The 21,930-nt window shown below is 46.4% G+C and overlaps 1 protein-coding gene across 1 annotated transcript in view; it reads right to left on the bottom strand.

The window, feature by feature from the left end:
• Positions 1–586: 586 nt before the first annotated feature.
• Positions 587–21,930, bottom strand: part of DNAlig4 (DNA ligase 4) — a 594,766-nt gene continuing 573,422 nt past the window's right edge. Inside the window, exon 19 of the mRNA XM_045745582.2 lies at positions 587–1,609. Coding sequence (XP_045601538.2) covers positions 1,477–1,609 — 133 coding nt within the window. The 3' untranslated portion in view covers positions 587–1,476. The remainder of the gene's footprint in view (positions 1,610–21,930) is intronic.

The following is a 21,930-nucleotide window of genomic DNA, read 5'->3' as shown; positions in this document are numbered from 1 at the left end:
TAGGTAGTACTTGGTTTTACTCTTAAACTCATTAACTGGTTGAGAGAGGTACAGCCTTTGACATGATTGGGGAGGTCATTCCACATTCTGGGTCCCTTGATTTGTAGAGCATTTCTAGTTTGGTTAAGTTGCACTCTTGGCATATCAAATAGGTATTTGTTTCTGGTGGATGCCCATGAGTTTTGTTAAAACCTTCTAGGAAGCTTCTAAGGTCAGGATTGACATTGCAGTTCAGAGTTTTAAATATATAGAGTACATATGAAAGGATGTGCAGTGACTTAATATCTAACGTATTCAAAGATTTGAGTAAGGGTACCGAGTGCTGTCTGGGGCCAGAGTTAGATATTGTTCTAATAGCAGGTTTGTGTTGAATAATTAGAGGACGTAAATGATTTTGTGTACTAGACCCCCAAGCACAAATACCATAATTGCAATAAGGATAGATGAAAGAGTAATAGTGTGTCACCAGGGCAGGGCGAGGTACAAAATATCTAATCTTAGAAAGAATGCCAACAGTTTTAGAAACTTTTTTTGATATATATAGAATGTATACCAGGAAATTCATCTTGTTATTTATGAGAACACCAAGGAATTTGCCATCTACTTTGTTACTAATTTGGACATTGTTTATCCTGACATTATTTTGATATGAGGATTTATTGCCAAGCAAAATATTGAAAGTTTTGTCAATGTTAAGGGTGAGTTTGTTGGCAGTTAGCCAAAGATGGACTTTATTTAGTTCAGTATGCACTATGACATTTAGAACAAGAGGGGTTATTATATCATGTGCATGTGCTCAGCTCTGTGTCACGTGGTGTTATCCACATGTACTTTGTACATACCTTTGTGTATTGTGGTCAGAACAGTGTTGTGTTAAAACCCATATGCCCTTTGTAGTAACCCAAGAGGAGTGGAATACAGTAATGACCTTAAGTCCCAGTTTGTAGAGGCCTAAACTGTTGTGTGTGGACCCTTGTACCAGTGTCTCCTGAGGTGTGTGTTGGTGGGAAGGAACCTCCTCCCCCCTTTGTCTGTATCAATCCTGGGGTGGGTCAAAGTACTCTCCTCCCCCCCTTTCCTGTTCTAATCAGAGTGAGATAATCTGGTATTGTTAAATACAAAACCTTTTGTAAAATTGTACCTTCAAGGTGTATTTCTAGTCCCATGTAGTTAGAACTGTTTATTATTGCTATATAGACACCTGCACTCCCATTATTTCATTATTTATAAGACAGTAAGAGCGGGTGTTGTTAGCGATACTCTAGGGTACGGCTTTCAATCCCGTACCTTACATTAGCAATGTTCAATCTGAGGGATTTTCCTTCTTAACTGTTTTATATATCTGCCAGCAAAATTTGTGTATAATAATGCATATGAAATCAAAATAACAAATGCTTGTAAACTCTAACAATACATATTGAAGAATCATTATATAATTTTAAAAGAATAAAATTCCTCTTAAAAATGCATGTAAGATTAGAGTTCAACCATCTTAGGCATGAAGTATCTTTCCTCCTCTAGCTTGCCTTTCTCAATGCATGCATAAATCCAGTCTGAAGTCACCAAGTGCTGTCTGTGCATCTCACTTGGACGATGGTTGCTCTCACTCCTGCAAAATATTTCAAGTTAAGATTCCAACAAAGTGAAAACATATTTTTCTCAATATCCCTGCAATATAATATGATAGTAAATACATATTTGTCATTTTCATTTGTCAAAATATAAATGAATACTGTATCTGATATAATCTATAATTTATAATAGTAAATAATCTGTTAAGGACATAGGTGATCCCCAATTTACACATGGGTTGCACCCAGAAAATGGTGTTTCATTACATTCAACGCTGGTTTTCTGTGGGGAGCCCCTACGGCTCCCTGGAGCTTCATACCCAAAGAGAAGGAAAAGAAAGGGCTAACCCGGGAGTCGGCCGCCACAAACTCAGCAACGCAAAGCCAAGACAACCGGTCGCAAACCTGCGACCCAAGGCAACAAGAATGCCCAAGAGCAGACGCGCATAAGGAAGGGCGGCCAAGAACCTGTGGGACCCACAAATCCCTGCGCCCGAAATGAGCCCGAGACGTCACCAACACAGCAGCAAAAGCTGCAAACGACTGAACAGCACGGGCGCAAAGACAGACCGCAGGCTGGAAGAATGAAAACACTGCTGACGACCTGGGAGACCCGAGCCCTGAAAACAGGGAATGAAGGAACCGGATCAACCACAGCGCATCCCCAGATACGGTACGCCGGCAACAGCAAAAAGCACAACTGGACAACACAGGACGCACCCCCCGGCCAAACCAATCAAGTACCAATACCCCAAGAACCCCTCCGGAAAAGCAGCCGTCTCGACCGTCGCCAGGACAGAGAAAGGCTGCACACCTATAAAGCTACCACCAGTACCAAAGAGCAGGAAACTGAACCGAAGGGGCTACCACAAACTGAGGGGAAGATAAGAAGGCACCCTGAACAAGGACCATGATGGCTCAGGCGACGCATGAGCAGGCCGGAGGGGAAACAAAACACGAGAAAACGTATGAAACGTCATACTGTCGCCAAGACGAAGCTCGCAGGTGGGACACCGTCAACAAAGCCACCTGAACACCATAGAGATGGTGATACCCGTGTCAAAATACCAGACGCGAAGAGCCAAGGAGAAGGCCGAACCAGTCACGGACAGGACCGATTCGGCCTGCTGAAAGAGGCGGAGCCTCAGGAAAAACGCCCCGGGTATGGACACCTATCAAGCAGCGCCTGAAAAGAAGGCCGGGCCGGCCACCATGGAACCATAAGGACTGTTCTCGTGGGAATGGGCTGCAACCGAGCCAGAATCCGAAGCAACAGCTGGACCGGGAGAAGAGGAACAGGTACCCCCCATCTCGACCAGTCCTGCCGAAAGCATCCACCGTGAAGTCCTCGCAGGTGGGAAAGGGCGCCACAAAATGGGCGACGCCTAGACCACGCTGACCCGAAAACGTCCATGGCCAGGAGTCCATACGCCTGACAGAGCCAACAAAACGAATCGGCGCCGACTGGCCAACCCACGAAGAGGAATGAACCGAGACAGCTGTCCGCCAGGACGCAGGACACACCCCGGACACGAACCTCACGGTTAGCCAAACCCCTGTGGTTCCGGTAAGAACCACCAGAGAACAGTCCGAACAGAGCTGATTGGTAGAGTACCTAGTGACCCAAACCCTCCGAAGCGCAAACCAGACAGCCATGAACACCCGAACCGTGCTGTGAGCCCGACGGACAGACAGACTCCATCAACCTCGGCCGACCTGGTGAGCACTGGTCACAAAGCCCCAGCCGAGAGACGACCCATTCGTGAACACATCGAGCGAAGGCTCGAGGAGGTGCCAAGGCACGGAACCCCGAAAACCCCAAAGAGGAAGCTGGTGTTGCAGCACCAACACAAGATCCCCGGAGGAACCCAATGAATGCAAGAGGCGGAAGGGAAGCCTCCGCAGGAACCAACAGACGCCGTAGCCAAACCCGACTCCGCGGGCAGACAAGCATGCCGAAGTGCAGACTCCCGCACAACCGCTCAAGCAACCGCTGAGCAACCCGGGACCCCCTCCTGAACAGCAGAAGGCGGGACCACAGCCTGCAGTAACACCTCTGGAGGGAAGACAATGAGGGGCCCAAGAGCCTTAAACAAGGCCCAGGTCCGAACCCGGGACAGAAACAGATGGAAAAACCTCCAGATCACCAGGAAACCAAACCCGGCGATCTGGAAAGAACCATCCCCTGGCGAGCAGACAAGCGGACTGACTGGGAGCCCACACCAGCCAGTCGTCGAGGTAGGCCAAACACCGAATCTCAGACTCAGACAGGGCACTAAGATCCCGTAAAGATGCAAAAAGTATATGAAGTGCCCATTACAAAATAGGGAAGGCAAGAAAAACAGCAAACCTGAAGCCCCACCACCAACCGTGCTAGTCCCAGAAAAACGGGAGAGGAACGGCCAAGAAGTGACCTGGAGGTCCAGGGCCACCATCCATGCACCCGGCCCCAACAGAATCCGAATAGAAGACAACAGTCCTCCGAGGAGGGCATAGGATCCAGGGCGCAGATTGAAGAAGTCCAGAAGAACCGCAGACGGGAAAAGCTCATGACTGCAAAGAGCAGACGGGAACCCCAGAAGGATGGGGCGGATCGACCACGCCCCACGCACCCACGAAGAGGAAATGACGAAGCGCAGGGGAAGAAGCCCACCCCGCCAGCTCTGAACCCCCCCAAGGGAAAGAGGCCGTCCTCCGATGCCAGCAGAGGCCGGAAGACAACCCAAAGCGCCCACCAACAGTGGGACCATGCGAGAGGCAACAGAGCAAGCTGCTCCCCCAGCGCCCAGTCAACAGAGAAGGGAACAGAACCCGTTCCGAAAGAAAAAGTACACTACCTAAGTCATGAGGAGAGACTACGGGAATTAAACCACACTTCGCTGGAAGACGAAGAGTGAGGGGAGACCTGATCACCACATTCAAGATACCCAAGGGAATCGACAGGGTTGATAAGAGCAGGCTATGTAACACAAGGGGCATACGCACTAGGGACACAGGTGGAAACTGAGTACCCAAAAGAGCCAGAGATAGATTTTTTTTTTTTTTTTTTAGTGTCAGAATGGTAACGGGAAAGCACTAGGAAGTAATGTGGTGACTCCACACACAAGTAACGAGGCTGACCCCCATACAATGTCACATGTAGACATGATAGAGCCCAATAGGCACAGGAACCTATACACCAGCGATACAAAGATGCGAGAAACAACTACACGGCAGTGAGGAGAGAGGCAGAAAGAAATTTTGAAAAAGGGATTGCGGACAAATGTAAAACAGAACCAGGTCTATTCTATAAATTCATAAACAACAAATTGCAGGTAAAGGATAATATTCAGAGGTTGAAAATGGGAAATAGATTCACGGAAGATGAAAAGGAAATGTGTGAAACACTAAACGAAAAGTTCCAAAGTGTGTTTGTACAAAATGAAATCTTTAGGGAACCAGATACAATAAGAATTCCAGAGAACAACATAGAACACATAGAGGTGTCTAGAGACGAAGTGGAAAAAATGCTCAAGGAGCTCGGTAAGAACAAAGCAGCTGGCCCAGATGGCGTTTCACCATGGGTTCTGAGAGAATGTGCATCTGAGCTCAGCATTCCACTTCACCTGATCTTTCAAGCATCCCTGTGTACAGGAATCGTAGCAGACGTGTGGAAACAGGCTAACATAGTTCCAATCTACAAAAGTGGCAGCAGGGAAGACCCCCTCAATTATAGACCTGTATCATTGACAAGTGTAATAGTGAAAGTATTGGAAAAGCTAATCAAAACTAAATGGGTAAAACACCTGGAGAGAAATGATATAATATCAGACAGACAGTATGGTTTTCGATCTGGAAGATCCTGTGTATCGAATTTACTCAGTTTCTATGATCGAGCCACAGAGATATTACAGGAAAGAGATGGTTGGGTTGACTGCATCTATCTGGACCTAAAAAAGGCTTTCGACAGAGTTCCACATAAGAGGTTGTTCTGGAAACTGGAAAAAATTGGAGGGGTGACAGGTAAGCTTCTATCATGGATGAAAAATTTTCTGACTGATAGAAAAATGAGGGCAGTAATCAGAGGCAATGTATCGGAATGGAGAAATGTCACAAGTGGAGTACCACAGGGTTCAGTTCTTGCACCAGTGATGTTTATTGTGTACATAAATGATCTACCAGTTGGTATACAGAATTATATGAACATGTTTGCTGATGATGCTAAGATAATAGGAAGGATAAGAAATTTAGATGATTGTCATGCCCTTCAAGAAGACCTGGACAAAATAAGTATATGGAGCACCACTTGGCAAATGGAATTTAATGTTAATAAATGTCATGTTATGGAATGTGGAATAGGAGAACATAGACCCCACACAACCTATATATTATGTGAGAAATCTTTAAAGAATTCTGATAAAGAAAGAGATCTAGGGGTGGTTCTAGATAGAAAACTATCACCTGAGGACCACATAAAGAATATTGTGCAAGGAGCCTATGCTATGCTTTCTAACTTCAGAATTGCATTTAATTACATGGATGGCGATATACTAAAGAAATTGTTCATGACTTTTGTTAGGCCAAAGCTAGAATATGCAGCTGTTGTGTGGTGCCCATATCTTAAGAAGCACATCAACAAACTGGAAAAGGTGCAAAGACATGCTACTAAGTGGCTCCCAGAACTGAAGGGTAAGAGCTACGAGGAGAGGTTAGAAGCATTAAACATGCCAAAACTAGAAGACAGAAGAAAAAAGAGGTGATATGATCACTACATACAAAATAGTAACAGGAATTGATAAAATCGACAGGGAAGATTTCCGGAGACCTGGCATTTCAAGAACAAGAGGTCATAGATTTAAACTAGCTAAACACAGATGCCGAAGAAATATAAGAAAATTCACCTTCGCAAATAGAGTGGTAGACGGTTGGAACAAGTTAAGTGAGAAGGTGGTAGAGGCCAAGACCGTCAGTAGTTTCAAAGCGTTATATGACAAAAAGTGTTGGGAAGACGGGACACCACGAGCTTAGCTCTCATCCTGTAACTACACTTAGGTAATTACACTTAGGTAATTACAAGACAGAACACGAAACAATGGGTATAAATTGGATAAGTTTAGATTTAGGAAAGACTTGGGTAAATACTGGTTCAGTAACAGGGTTGTTGATTTGTGGAACCAATTGCCGTGTAACATTGTGGAGGTGGGGTCCCTCGATTGTTTCAAGCATGGATTGGACATGTATATGAGTGGGATTGGGTGGTTATAAATAGGAGCTGCCTCGTATGGGCCAATAGGCCTTCTGCAGTTGCCTTTGTTCTTATGTTCTTAAGGCCTATTGGCCCATACAAGGCAGCTCCTATCTATAACCACCCAATCCCACTCATATACTTGCCCAACCCGTGCTTGAAACAATCGAGGGACCCCACCTCCACCACGTTAAACGGCAATTGGTTCCACAAATCAACAACCCTGTTACTGAACCAGTATTTACCCAAGTCTTTCCTAAATCTAAACTTATCCAATTTATACCCATTGTTTTGTGTTCTGTCTTGTGTTGATACTTTTAATACCCTATTAATATCCCCCCTGTTATGTCCATTCATCCACTTGTAAACCTCTATCATGTCACCCCTAACTCTTCGCCTTTCCAGTGAATGCAACTTAAGCTTTGTTAATCTTTCTTCATATGAAAGATTTCTAATTTGGGGAATTACCTTAGTCATCCTACGTTGGACACGTTCAAGTGAATTTATATCCATTTTATAATACGGCGACCAAAACTGAACTGCATGATCTAAATGGGGCCTAACCAGAGCAAGATATAGCTTAAGAACCACACCAGGTGTCTTGTTACTAACGCTTCAATTAATAAATCCCAGTGTCCTATTCACCTTATTACAAACATTCATGCATTGATCCTTTTGTTTTAAATTCTTACTAATCATAACTCCCAGATCCCTTTCGCAATCTCAACACCATCTAGCTCGTATCTTGTAACTCTATCATCATTACCTAGCCTCAGAACTTTACATTTATTAGCATTAAAATGCATTTGCCAATTATTTGACCATTTTAAAACCCTATCTAGATCAACTTGAAGTGATAGTGAGTCCTCCTCCGAATTAATTTCCCTACCAATTTTCGTATCATCGGCAAATTTGCAAATGTTGCTACTCAAACCTGAATCTAAATCATTTATATATATTATAAACAACAGAGGTCCCAGGACAGAGCCCTGAGGTACTCCACTAACAACATTATCCCACTCTGACTTAACCCCATTTATACTAACTCTCTGTTTCCTTTGGAATAGCCATGCCCTAATCCAAGTTAATTAAGCACCCCCAATACCATGAGCTTCTATTTTTTTAATTAGTCTTTCATGCAGCACTGTATCAAAAGCTTTGCTAAAATCGAGGTACACAACATCACAATCCTTACCACTATCAACTGCCTCAGCTATGCTGGAATAAAAAGTTAGCAAATTTGTTAAACATGAACGGCCATTTGTAAAACCATGTTGCGACTCAATTATTAATTTATGTTTTTCAAGATGGAGACGAATTGTATTTGCAATTATTGATTCAAGTAACTTTCCCACAATAGACGTTAGGCTAATTGGCCGATAGTTTGACGCAAGTGATCTATCTCCTTTCTTAAAAATTGGTACCACATTAGCTACCTTCCATGACTCTGGCACTCTGCCTGACTCTATTGATTTATTAAATATGGTAGACAGTGGCTCGGAAAGCTCCTCTTTGCATTCTTTAACCCTTAACATGCTCGGGGTCTAATATCCTGCTATCCACACAGGCGCATGTCATTTTGAAAAAAAAGAAAATTTTTTTTTTTTGCTAATCTGTTAAGTTCTGTTCACTGATCACGGGAAAAATAAAAAAAAAATTCTATTGTACTTACTTTTGTTGCAATAGAGCCGAGAAGCTCTGCGATGACGTCACAATCTGCATGGTCGCTCATGCAGTACACGCCAGGGAGATGTTGCGCGCGGTCCTCAAACAGCCAGAGTTGCCACAAATATATTTTCGCGCTATTTATTTACAATGTCTAAGCGCATTTTATCTAATTTTTTTTCACTAATTGTGTTTCAAATACTGTTTGAACATATTTTGTATCAATAATTGTTGCATATTTGAGTATACACAGGCGCACACAAATGTTTTCAATTACGGCAATATAATATGTCATTACAGTCTATTATATTATATGTTCTGCTTATATGTTTACATATTTACACACTCGCACACGCTATACACACTTTGAAGCACACTTAGAAGATTTCTAGACTGTGGTAGTCATTGAAGCAGTCGACAGCACATAATGGGATACCACACGTTTCACACCATGTTTGCACAAGCTTCCGTTTCTTGTCTCTACGTGTCGTTGTTTTACACACCAAGCAATCACGTTGGGCTATTGCACGCTTCACACCAGGTGGCAAATACTTAAGTTTGTGTGCTAGGAAGCCTTCAGTGTGAGCGAGGCGTGGAGTACCAGCATGCTGCAACAGTGGGTTTATGATGGGCCGCTGAATACCTGGGACATCTTTTGCAAACTTTCCTAATAACTGTATTGCAGCATCAAATACAAAGTCACGGAAAGTGGGCTTACGTCCAGTTCTCACAAGGTACATGTTGAAACAGTTCAGCATGCTCATGTCCACAAGATGGAAGAACACTTTTTTCGTCCACCTACATGTCTTCCGCACACACTCTGCAGTGCCAATCATCATGTCTGATTTATCAATCAACCGCATGTTGATATTATAGTCTAAAACACAGTCTGGCTTATATAGTGGTGCGTTTGTTTTATGGCTCACTTTCCCACTGTTCACCATTGTTCCATCATGAATTGTTGTCAACAAGTTCACCTCTCTTTTGTCTTTCCACCGAACTGACAGAATGTTATCACTTTTCCTTCTCTGACACTCACCAACTGCAATGTCGTTGTCAAACACAGGCATTTCCCTTCGTTGTGGCTTTACTGTACCAACCAATCCGGTTCTATTTTCTAGCAAGAACCGAGCTAGCAAGGGACTTGTATAGTAATTATCTGTGTATAAAATGTGTCCCTTGTTCATCCACGGAGCCATGATGGTCTTCACTACACTCCCCGAGAATCCATGTTCGTCGTTACCGGGAATGTCTACATCACTAGCCGAGTACAGAATCATGTGTAACACGTATCCTGTCTCACAATCACAAAGAACAACAAATTTCAGGCCAAATCGGTTTCGTTTTGAGGGAATGTACTGTTTGAATGGAACACGTCCCTTGAAAAGTATGAGAGATTCATCAACCACCAGCTTCTGTGCTGGTACGTAAAAATCTCTGAATTTTCCAATAACATCGTTCATGTAGTGCCTCACTCGCCACAGTCTATCATCAGGTGTTCGGTCCTGAACACTTCCAAAATGTAGACACCTGAGGAGTATCTGAAACCTGTCTCGTGACATATATTTCCCGAATAAAGGTGTTGGTATTGTCTTGTCCTTGCTCCAATAGTCATTTATTGCATGTTTGTGACAGTGCTTCATCAACAAACAGAGTGCCAAAAACACATACATTTCCGCCACTGTGGTATTTTTCCAACGCTGCAGTCGTGAAAATTCTGTGATTTCCCTCTCAATCAGGTAAGCAGCATGCAGGTTCGTTTGGTGTACAATGTATTCCATGAGTGGTTCATCATAGAATGCTGTAAAATATTCCATCTCAGCCATGTCCTCACCTTGATTAGGGAAAAGGTTTGTAATCCCTACATCTTTATCGTCAAAGTGAGGAATATTAGGAATAAAATCGTCACCATCACTCCACTCAAGTACACCAGGCGTCCTGCGAGATGCAGAGGAAAGACGGCGAGGAAGCGATGCATACCGGCGACCAGGAGCTGAATACCGTCTGCGAGAAGCACGGCGGCTACGTGCACGTGAGGTGGGTGCACGTGAGGTGGGTGCACGTGAGGTGGATGCACGTGAGGTGGATGCACTTGAGGTGGATGCACGTGAGGTGGATGTACGTGAGGTGGATGCACGTGAGGTGGATGCACGTGAGGTGGATGCACGTGAACACGAGGGTCTTGGTCCCTCATTTGGTGCCATGCGGTGGCGCTTGGCTGGGCGAGATGCTGCTGACGCGACAATTTCTCGCCCAGTTACACCACTGGTACCAGCCACAGGCTCAATAAAACTTTGATCTGAGTCACTAAACCCAGAAAAGGAGTCACCTCCCTCTAACTCGTCACCCTCAAACAGAAAATATCCACAGGAACTGTGAGGTCGTGGTAGAATTGGGGTAGAAAATGGGCGAGGAGGCATGGGAGAGCGTATAGGCCTCGCCATGGCATGGCGGTCATTTTCACTTTCACTGCTGCTGCTACTATCTCCCGACAACTGTGTATAATCCTCATCGTTGTCTGAATCGTCAAACACACTTTCTTCACCTTCAGAGAATAATTCGTGGGCTATTTGCTCTGGGGTGAGGGACTGAGTGATGCGTGCTCGTGAGGCGTTTGACCGTGCGCTCGCCATGGTGACTCTCGCTAAACTGAGGCCTCCCATGCCATCGGAGCGTGAGCTGGATTTTTTTTCAAAATGGCCGCTGTTTACTAGAGCCCCTGGGCAGCGTATGGGACCCCCAGCTACACCGCGGGCCATTCAAATCGTGCGCGGTACCCATACACTTCATATGAAGTGAAGCGCAGTTGACTGGTAAAACGATTTACACTTCATATGAAGTGATGCGCACTTTAAGGGTTAAGCACCCTGGCAAACACTTCATCCGGCCCTGGGGATTTGTTTGGTTTTAGTTTTTCTAATTGTTTAATTACATTTATCAGCAGAACTTTACATTTATCAGCATTAAACTGCATCTGCCAATCCTTTGACCATTTCAAAACCCTATCTAGATCAACTTGAAGTGATAGTGAGTCCTCCTCCGAATTAATTACCCTACCGATTTTCGTATCATCGGCAAATTTGCAAATGTTGCTACTCAAACCTGAATCTAAATCATTTATATATATTATAAACAACAGAGGTCCCAGGACAGAGCCTTGAGGCACTCCACTTACAACATTTTCCCACTCTGACTTGATTTCATTTATACTAACTTTCTGTTTCCTTTGGTATAGCCATGCCCTAATCCAGCTTAATATAGCACCCCCAATACCATGAGACTCTATCTTTTTAATCAGTCTTTCATGTGGCACTGTATCAAAAGCTTTGCTAAAGTCAAGGTACACAACATCATAATCCTTACCACTATCAACTGCCTCAACTATGCTAAAATAAAAAGATAACAAATTTGTTAAACATGAACGGCCATTTATAAAACCATGTTGCGACTCAATTATTAATTTATGTTTTTCAAGATGAAGACGAATTTTATTTGCTATTATAGATTCGAGTAACTTTCCCACAATAGACGTTAGGCTAATTGGTCGATAGTTAGACGCAAGTGATCTATCTCCTTTCTTAACCCTTAAACCGCTAGGGGCCCAAATGGAATTCACACCCACAGGCGCAACAAAAAAAAAAAAAATCCAAAAAATTCTTTCGTCTTATAGAAGTGTTCATTTTTGTTCCCTGATCACGGAAAAAATAACAAAAAAATCGTAGGTGGCATATTTTAGCCGCAATATGGTAGGGAAGTGTGGCAAAAAAGGGGCGTTGGCAGAGCCTTCGCCAGACGAGATCTACTCCGCCCGAGCTGTCAGACGGCAGTTGCCACAAATATATTATTACCTAATTATTTCAATGTCTCTGATTGATTTTTTCTTAGTTTTTTTGCAGTAATATTATTCCATACAGTGAATTGTGGTATATTTATATTATAAAATGTGTGAACCATCGCTGTACTCAAAATTATGGTGTGCATATTAGTGATTCAATTATTATGTTTATAAAACAATAAACAAATAGTTTTGCTGTTGTTACACTATATACACAGGTTATATACAAGTATCTGCATGTTTTGTACACCATAATGAACTACTAAGTTGGTCTTGTGAGTCAAAAAGCAACAAGGAGTGACCGCCAAACACCAGCGAGCCACTCACTGCCTCTCCCTCCCTCAACACCACCTCACTCACCCTCATTTACCTCCCACAATACTCTTTCTGTATTTATTCACTATATACAGACGTTATATATACGTATTTACATGTTTTGTTCACCATAACTGTACATCTAAGCTTGTATGGTGAGTAAAGGCAATAAGACATAGCTACTCTCACAGTCAGCTGATCGGCGGCCGCCCTCAAGGCCAGACGCACTAATATTTCTCCTCCAACAATATTGTTTGTGGTGTTATTACGCTATATACACACATTATATATAAGTATCTACCTATTTTATTCACCATACCTGAACAAATAAGCTGGTATGGTGCCCAAAGACCATAGTGGCCATCAGTAAACAATATGCCAAGTCGTGCAGACGACGCTCCTCCCTCACCAAAATGGCGGCTCCCAACCTACTCCTCTCGCTGTTATCTCACACTATACACACGTTATATATAAGTATCTTCATTTGTGTTCACCATGGCGAACCACTAAGCTGGTATGGTGAGTGCAGTCAATAAATGGTGACCACACACAGTCAGAAAACGACGCCACAACCCTCCCTCCCACAGCATTACTCCTCCCTCCATGGAGCACAGCGCTAAATATCACCACAATCCTGCTATTATCAGAATCCTGGTCAGTTTTATCACAGTCAGGGGGCTTCAGTAATACTATCACTGCTAAATAATAGCAGTATCATTTATATTATGGTATTTGTAGGCGATGCTGTGGTCACAAGTTGAACAGCGGTGCTGTGAGCTCGTGCTGCGTGCGCCAGCCTTGGTGGCTTACTCAATACTGACGCTGTAACACCCAAGAATGTTGGCCTGGATTTTTTTCCTAGGTTGCATCTGGCAACTATCGATCGTGGCTGTACTATAGCTGCCCCTATCCCAGGTGGGGCGTTTAAATTATAGCGCCAGACACGAAATCATATATAAATGATGTGCGCGGTTTCGGTTTTGTCACTGATATCATTTATATATGATATGTGCGGTTTGAGGTTAAAAACTGGTATCACATTAGCAACTTTCCAAAACTCTGGCACTCTGCCTGACTCTATTGATTTATTAAATATGGTTGACAGTGGGTCACAAAGCTCCTCTTTGCATTCTTTAAGCACCCTGGCAAACACTTCATCCGGCCCTGGGGATTTGTTTGGTTTGAGTTTTACTATTTGTTTAAGAACATCCTCCCTGGTAAGTGCTAAACTCGTCAACCTGTCCTCGTCCCCACCCACATAGACTTGTTCGGCTGAAGGCATATTGTTAAGTTCCTCTTTAGTAAATACAGATACAAAATATTTATTAAAAATACTACTCATCTCTTCATCACTATCTGTTATTTGACCTGTCTCAGTTTTTAATGGACCTATCCTTTCCCTAGTCTTAGTACGATATAACTGAAAAAACCCTTTAGGATTTGTCTTTGCTTGCCCTGCTATGCGAACTTCATAGTTTCTTTTTGCTTTCCTTATCTCTTTTTTAACATTTCTAACCAGTTGTACGAATTCGTGTTCTAAAGTGACCTCCCCATTTTTAATCCTTTTGTACCAAGCTCTCTTTTTACCTATAAGGTTCTTCAAATTCTTTGTTATCCATTTTGGGTCATTAGTATTCGATCTATTCAATTTGTATGGTATACTACGTTCCTGTGCTTTGTTTAGAATATTCTTAAATAAGTTATATATTGAATCCACATCGAAATCCCCATTTAAGTCACCTATCGCTGGGTTCATGTCTTGCTCCAAGACCGACCCACACCCCATACCCAAGACTTTCCAATCAATTTGACCCAAAAAATTTCTTAGGCTATTAAAATCAGCTTTTCGAAAATCTGGCACTTTAACAGAATTTTCTCCTACTGGTCTATTCCATTCTATGCTAAATCTGATTTCTTTGTGATCACTGTTCCCTAGCTCACTCCCTATTTCGATGTCATTAATTTGTGTTTCCCTGTTAGTTAACACTAAATCTAAAATATTATTTTCCCATGTTGGTTCCTTAATGTGTTGGCTAAGAAAGCAATCGTCAATTAATTCTTGAAAATCTTCTGCTTCACTATTCCCTGTTTTGTTCAACCAGTTTATTCCGCTAAAATTAAAGTCACCCATGACATAAATACTGTTAGATCTAGATGCTCTAGATATTTCATCCCATAGGTGCTTTGCTTCCATTCTGTCTAAATTTGGTGGCCTATATATAACTCCTATTATAATATTATTTGCTTTTTCGTTTAATTCTATCCAAATAGTTTCTGTGTGTGGCTCGGTTTTGATTCCCTCTTTGAGACTACATTTCAAATTGTCCCTAACATATATGGCTACTCCACCTAATCGTCTAATATATCTATCTGTGTGAAATAGTTTAAATCCATTTATTTGATATTCAGCTAATAGTTCTCTATTTTCTACATTCATCCACGTTTCGGTAAGTGCAATAATATCTATTTTTTCTGTGCAGACAAGAGCATTTAATTCGTTAATTTTATTTCTTAGACTTCTATTGTTAGTGTAATATACCCTAAGTGAATTGTTATTTTGAGGCCCTTCTCTTTCCCTGATCATTTTGCCAATTCCTTTCTCCCACAAACACATACTTTTATTACCTCCTTCCTCCAAATCAATTCCCATACCTCTATCTACTAACAGTTTAACCCTCAAACTGCTAGGGGCCCAAATGGAATTCACACCCACAGGCGCAACAAAAAAAAAAATTCCAAAAAATTCTTTCGTCTTATAGAAGTGTTCATTTTTGTTCCCTGATCACGGAAAAAATAACAAAAAAATCGTAGGTGGTATATTTTAGCCACAATAGGGTAGGGAAGTGTGGCAAAAAACCAGCGTTGAATGTAATAAAACGCCATTTTCTGGGTGAGCCCCGGAGGCTCCCTGGAGCTTATCGGGCTAATGTATGTTATGTTAGACCGGGACATTAGCTAAGGAGTTCAGACCTACCAGGGACCAGCGCCAGAACCTGGCCCCTTCAGAGAGGTTTCAGGGAGCAATGGCCCTGGAAAACTCCATATGGTTGGGGGTTTTCCTTATCTGCCATCGACCGGGGTTAGGCACCCAGAAAGGTAGGCGTAACAAAACAAACCTCACATGGTAAGAAACTACAACAAAAACCGAACAGAGAGGTAGAAAACTCCCTACAATCCCAAGGAAACAAGCAAACAAGCAAACATCACACTTTACTGCCGCGCCGATCGTCCGCGCAGCCCTCCCCACCCCGGGAGGGGGAGGGGGGAGCCCCGGACCTACCGCGCCGGCTGCCAAGCTCCAGTTCGGAAGCTAAGCTTCAACCAACGCGAAAAAACCGCCGACCGGTGGGAGGGAGGGTTTCCAGGGAGCCTCCGGGGCTCACCCAGAAAATGGCGTTTCATTACATTCAACGCTGGTTTTCTGTGGGGAGCCCCTACGGCTCCCTGGAGCTTCATACCCAAAGAGAAGGAAAAGAAAGGGCTAACCCGGGAGGCGGCCGCCACAAACTCTGCAACGCAAAGCCAAGACAACCGGTCGCAAACCTGCGACCCAAGGCAACAAGAACGCCCAAGAACAGACGCACATATGGATGGGCGGCCAAAAACCTGTGCGACCCACAATTCCCTGCGCCCGAAATGAGCCCGAGACGTCACCAACACAGCAGCAATTGCTGCAAACGTCTGAACAGCACGGGCGCAAAGACAGACCGCAGGAAGAAGGAAAACACTGCGGACGACCCGGGAGACACGAGCCCTGAAAACAGGGAACGAAGGAACCGGATCAACCACAGCGCATCCCCAGGCACGGTACGCCGGCAACAGCAAAAAGCACAACTGGACAACACAGGACGCACCCCCCGGCCAAACCAAACAAGTACCAATACCCCAAGAACCCCTCCGGAAAGCAGCCGTCTCGACCGTCGCCAGGACAGAGAAAGGCTGCACACCAATAAAGCTACCACCAGTACCAAAGAGGAGGAAACTGAAACCGAAGGGGCTACCACAAACTGAGGGGAAGAGAAGAAGGCACCCTGAACAAGGACCAGGATGGCTCAGGCGACTCATGAGCAGGCCGGAGGGGAAACAAAACGCGAGAAAACGTAATAAACGTCATACAGTCTCCAAGACGAAGCTTGCAGGTGGGACACCGTCAACAAAGCCACCTGAACACCATAGAGATGGCGATACCGGCGTCAAAATACCAGACGCGAAGAGCCAAAGAGAAGGCCGAACCAGTCACGGACAGGACCGATGCGGCCTGCTGAAAGAGGCGAAGCCTCAGGAAAAACGCCCCGGGTACGGACACCTATCAAGCAGCGTCTGAAAAGAAGGCCGGGCCGGCCACCGTGGAACCATAAGGACTGTTCTCGTGGGAATGGGCTGCAACCGAGCCAGAACCCGAAGCAACAGCTGGACCGGGAGAAGAGGTACAGGTACCCCCCACCTCGACCAGGCCTGCCGAAAGCCTCCACCGTGAAGTCCTCGCAGGTGGGAAGGGCGCCACAAAACGGGCGACGCCTAGACCACGCCGACCCGAAGACGTCCATGGCCAGGAGTCCATAAGCCCAACAGAGCCAACAAAACGAATCGGCGACGACTGGCCAACCCACGAAGAGGAATGAACCGAGACAGCTGTCCACCAGGACGCAGGACACCCCGGACACGAACCACACGGTTAACCAAACCCCCTGTGGTTCCGGCAAGAACCACCAGAGAACAGTCCAAACAGAGCTGAATGGTAGAGTACCTAGTGACCCAAACCCTCCGAAGCGCAAACCAGACAGCCATGAACACCTGAACCGGGCTGTGAGCCCGACGGACAGACAGACTCCTCCAACCTCGGCCGACCTGGTGAGCACTGGTCACAAAGCCCCAGCCGAGAGACGACCCGTCCGTGAACACATCGAGGAGTGATGTGTTCACGGACGGGGCCTTCTGCCTTGGCAGCTCTCGGGGAGCTGCCAAGGCACGGAACCCCGAAAACCCCAAAGAGGAAGCTGGTGACGCAGCACCAACACCAGATCCCCAGAGGAACCCAAGGAATGCAAGAGGCGGAAGTGGAGTCTCCGTAGGAACCAACCGACGCCGGAGCCTAACCCGACTCCGCGGGCAGACAAGCACGCCGAAGCGCAAACTCCCGCACAACCGCCCAAGCAACCGCTGAGCAACCCGGGACCCCCTCCTGAACAGCCAAAGGCGGGACCACAGCCACAGTAACACTTCTGGAGGGAAGACAATGAGGGGCCCAAGAGCCTGAAACGAGGCCCAGGTCCAAACCCGGGACGGAAACAGAAGGTAAAACCTCCAGATCACCAGGAAACCAAACCCAGCGATCTGGAAAGAACCATCCCCTGGCGAGCAGACAAGCGGACTGACTGGGAGCCCACTCCAGCCAGTCGTCGAGGTAGGCCAGACACCGAATCTCAGACGCAGACAGGGCACTAAGATCCGGTAAAGATGCAAAGAGTATACAAAGTGCCCTTCACAAAATAGGGAATGCAATAAAAACAGCAAACCTGAAGCCCCACCACCAAAGCATTGTATGACAATCATATTAAGACATATTATGACATATGACAATCATTATAGGACAATATGACAATTATAATCAAAGCATTATATGACAGAGTGCTGGGAAGACGGGACACCACGAGAGTAGCTCTCATCCTGTAACTACACTTAGGTAAGTACACATAGGTAATTACCAACCGTGCTAGCCCCAGAAAAACTGGAGAGGAACGTGCCAAGAAGTGACCTGGAGGTCCAGGTCCACCATCCCTGCACCCGGCCCTAACAGAATCCAAACAGGAGACAACAGTCCTCCGAGCAGGGCAGAGGACCCAGGGCGCAGACGGAAGAAGTCCAGAAGAACTGCTGACTGGAAAAGCTCATGACTGCAAAGAGCAGACGGGAAGCCCAGAAGGATGGGGCGGATCGACCACGCACCCACGAAGAGGAAATGAAGCGCAGGGAAGAAGCCCACCCCGCCAGCTCTGAACCCCCCCCAAGGGGGAGAAGCCGTCCTCCGACGCCAGCAGAGGCCGGAAGACAACCCAAAGCGCCCACCAACAGCGGGACCAAGCGAGAGGCAACAGAGCAAGCTGCTCCCCCAGCGCCCAGTCAACAGAGAAGGGAACAGAACCCCTTCAGAAAGAAAAAGTACACTACCGAAGTCATGAGGAGAGACTACGGGAATGAAACCACACTTCGCTGGAAGAGGAAGTGAGGGGAGACCTGATCACCACATACAAGATACCCAAGGGAATCGACAGGGTTGAGAAGGACAGGCTATGCAACACAAGGGGCACACGCACTAGGGGACACAGGTGGAAACTGAGTACCCAAAAGAGCCACAGATAGAATTAAAGTTTTTTTTTTTTTTTTTTGAGTGTCAGAATGGGAACGGGAAAGCACTAAGAAGTAATGTGGCGACTCCTCACACAAGTAACGAGGCTGACCCCCATACAATGTCACATGTAGACATGACAGAGCCCAAGAGGCACAGGAACCGATACACCTGTTGACGGACGGTTGAGAGGCAGGACCATGGAGCCAGAGCTCAACCCCCACAAGCACAACTAGGTGAGGACATATATTGTAAAAGCACAAGCCGCCGACTAGTGGCAAAGAGCACTACGCCGGCCAGGCAAAGTAGGCACAAAACTGCATCAAAAGGCCCACCTCGACAGCAAAACCACAAAGTCCCAGCAGAACCACAACATGTGCCAAGACCCAAAAAGCTCAGTCTGCAAGCCAGGAAGACCCCGGAACCCCAAAAGGCAGAACCGGGTCACACGAGGAAACAAAGTCCCCTGAACCCACAAAAGGGGGCCCAAGAGGAAGAAACCTCCAGAATGAAACCAAGGAACCCAAAGGAACCCAGAATCGAACCAGGGGGAGCCCAAACCACCACATTTGCCGGCGGAGAACACCACTAAAAGGCAAAGCACAGACCCCAGCAGAACGCCCTGGGAAAACTGTCCCAACAGACCGAAAACCGAGGGGCAAGGTGTGGGAGCAAGCATACCAGCCAGGGGCACTGAGCCTAAACCCAGAGGCTCAGACCCAAAATCAACACCCAAACGTTCCCAGAGGAACAGGCAACGGCAAGAAAACACCAGAAAAACAAAGAAACGACAACAGGAGAACAAAAACCCTGCAAATTTTTTGAAAACTCACCAGAGACGCTCGCTCGCACACCCAGACGCATGTAAACAAACCGCAACGCCGCCCTGGCGGCCACGCCGGGAAACCGGCAGACGAAAATGGCCGCCAGCAGGGGCTGTGACTGACGCTTAATACACAAAAACACGCCAGCAAATGTGGGAAGCTAGCAGACTGGAAGGGCGAAAAACGACGCCCAACAGCAGAAAAACCCCTGAAGGGGCAAAACCGCCCCAGAACTGCTAGCAGGCAACCCCCACAGCCCCGGGAACCAACAACAGAGGCCCCGGGGCAGAGCCGTCCTCCAAGCCCTCCGCCCTTAAAGAAAAGCAAGAGCCCATGGGAAAGGCAACAAGAAAGGGCCGCTGGTAAGACCCAGAAGCCTTGGCAGGAGGCACAGGCTCAAACCTCCGTCCCCAACCCGAACGGGGCATCCCCCGAAAACCGCCCGAGTCTCTGCCGCAACGGAACCCCGCCCCGACCCCGAAATCCGCAGACGGTCCGGAGCCGGGAACATGGAGAGAAAGGGGCGAGCAGCACCTAACCAAACGGGGCGGCCACGGGGCATTCGAGTGGGAAACCAACCTAGCATGTTGCAGCAACCTAACCTAGCTTGCAACACGGATGCCGCCTGTACTCTGAACAGTAATAACAGCAGGAGAGTACTGGAGAACAAGCAGAGAATCACTCGCAAGACTCCGGGTCAAGGTGTCAGTGACCCAACAGGCAGCATGACGGAGGTAAAAATGGCGACTGTCACCCGGAGACAAGGGAACAGCAACCAACGATCCCGTTCAAGACGGGTTGGAACCCGGAAGACACATTCAATGGTCCCCCGAGCCCAGACAGGGGTTTCCAGGGCCCGTAGGGTAACAACTACGGGAAGCCCGGGCAAGGTGTTGCTAACCGGTTAAGAAACCCAAACATAACAAGAGGGTAGATTATAGCACTGCAAACCCCTGAGACGTGTACAAGCACGGGGGCCTAGCAGAGGGCCGCCAAACACTACCAGTGGAACTATAACCACCTTAGGCAGACCCCTACCAGGCAAGAAAATGAAAAACAAAAGAAAAACCCCGCAAAAGTACACCGTCTCCAGAGGCAACAGAAACCGGCCGCCGCTTAGGTGGCAGGCTGCGCAACACCTTGACGCCCTAACCAGCACAATACCAATCCCTACCCAGGGCCAAACAAGGGCCCCAAGCCCCAGCTGGCCCCAAGGGCGAGGCAAATGCCGAGCAGCAAGAACCTCTACGGGAATGGTTCCCGAACGCCCCAGGGAAGATAACCCTGTTACGCAAGGGCAGTACTCACAGGGCGCTTAGGGAAGTCAGCCACTAAGCACATGCAGCCCCGGCACTGATGAAGTACTCCTGGCCACCGCACACCACAACACACGGCAGTGAACGCCACACAAGGCAAACACCGCCTAGGAAACTGAGGCCAGAGAAGCGTCAATCCCGGTTGACATTAGCGAACGAACTAGAGCTTGGCAGCCGGCGCGGTAGGTCCGGGGCTCCCCCCTCCCCCTCCCGGGGTGGGGAGGGCTGCGCGGACGATCGGCGCGGCAGTAAAGTGTGATGTTTGCTTGTTTGCTTGTTTCCTTGGGATTGTAGGGAGTTTTCTACCTCTCTGTTCGGTTTTTGTTGTAGTTTCTTACCATGTGGGGTTTGTTTTGTTACGCCTACCTTTCTGGGTGCCTAACCCCGGTCGATGGCAGATAAGGAAAACCCCCAACCATATGGGGTTTTCCAGGGCCATTGCTCCCTGAAACCTCTCTGAAGGGGCCAGGTTCTGGCGCTGGTCCCTGGTAGGTCTGAACTCCTTAGCTAATGTCCCGGTCTAACATAACATACATTAGCCCGATAAGCTCCAGGGAGCCGTAGGGGCTCCCCACAGAAAAGGGGCGTTGGCAGAGCCTTCGCCAGATGAGGTCTACTCCGCCCGAGCTGTCAGACGGCAGTTGCCACAAATATATTATTACCTAATTATTTCAATGTCTCTGATTGATTTTTTCTTAGTTTTTTGCAGTAATATTATTCCATACAGTGAATTGTGGTATATTTATATTATAAAATGTGTGAACCATCGCTGTACTCAAAATTATGGTGTGCATATTAGTGATTCAATTATTATGTTCATGAAACAACAAACAA

Source organism: Procambarus clarkii, chromosome 16 (genome assembly GCF_040958095.1).
Source record: "Procambarus clarkii isolate CNS0578487 chromosome 16, FALCON_Pclarkii_2.0, whole genome shotgun sequence".
In the NCBI taxonomy this organism is placed as follows: Eukaryota; Metazoa; Arthropoda; class Malacostraca; order Decapoda; family Cambaridae; genus Procambarus; species Procambarus clarkii.
Note: the sequence above shows the minus strand (reverse complement) of the source record. Positions and strands in the feature narration are given on the sequence as shown.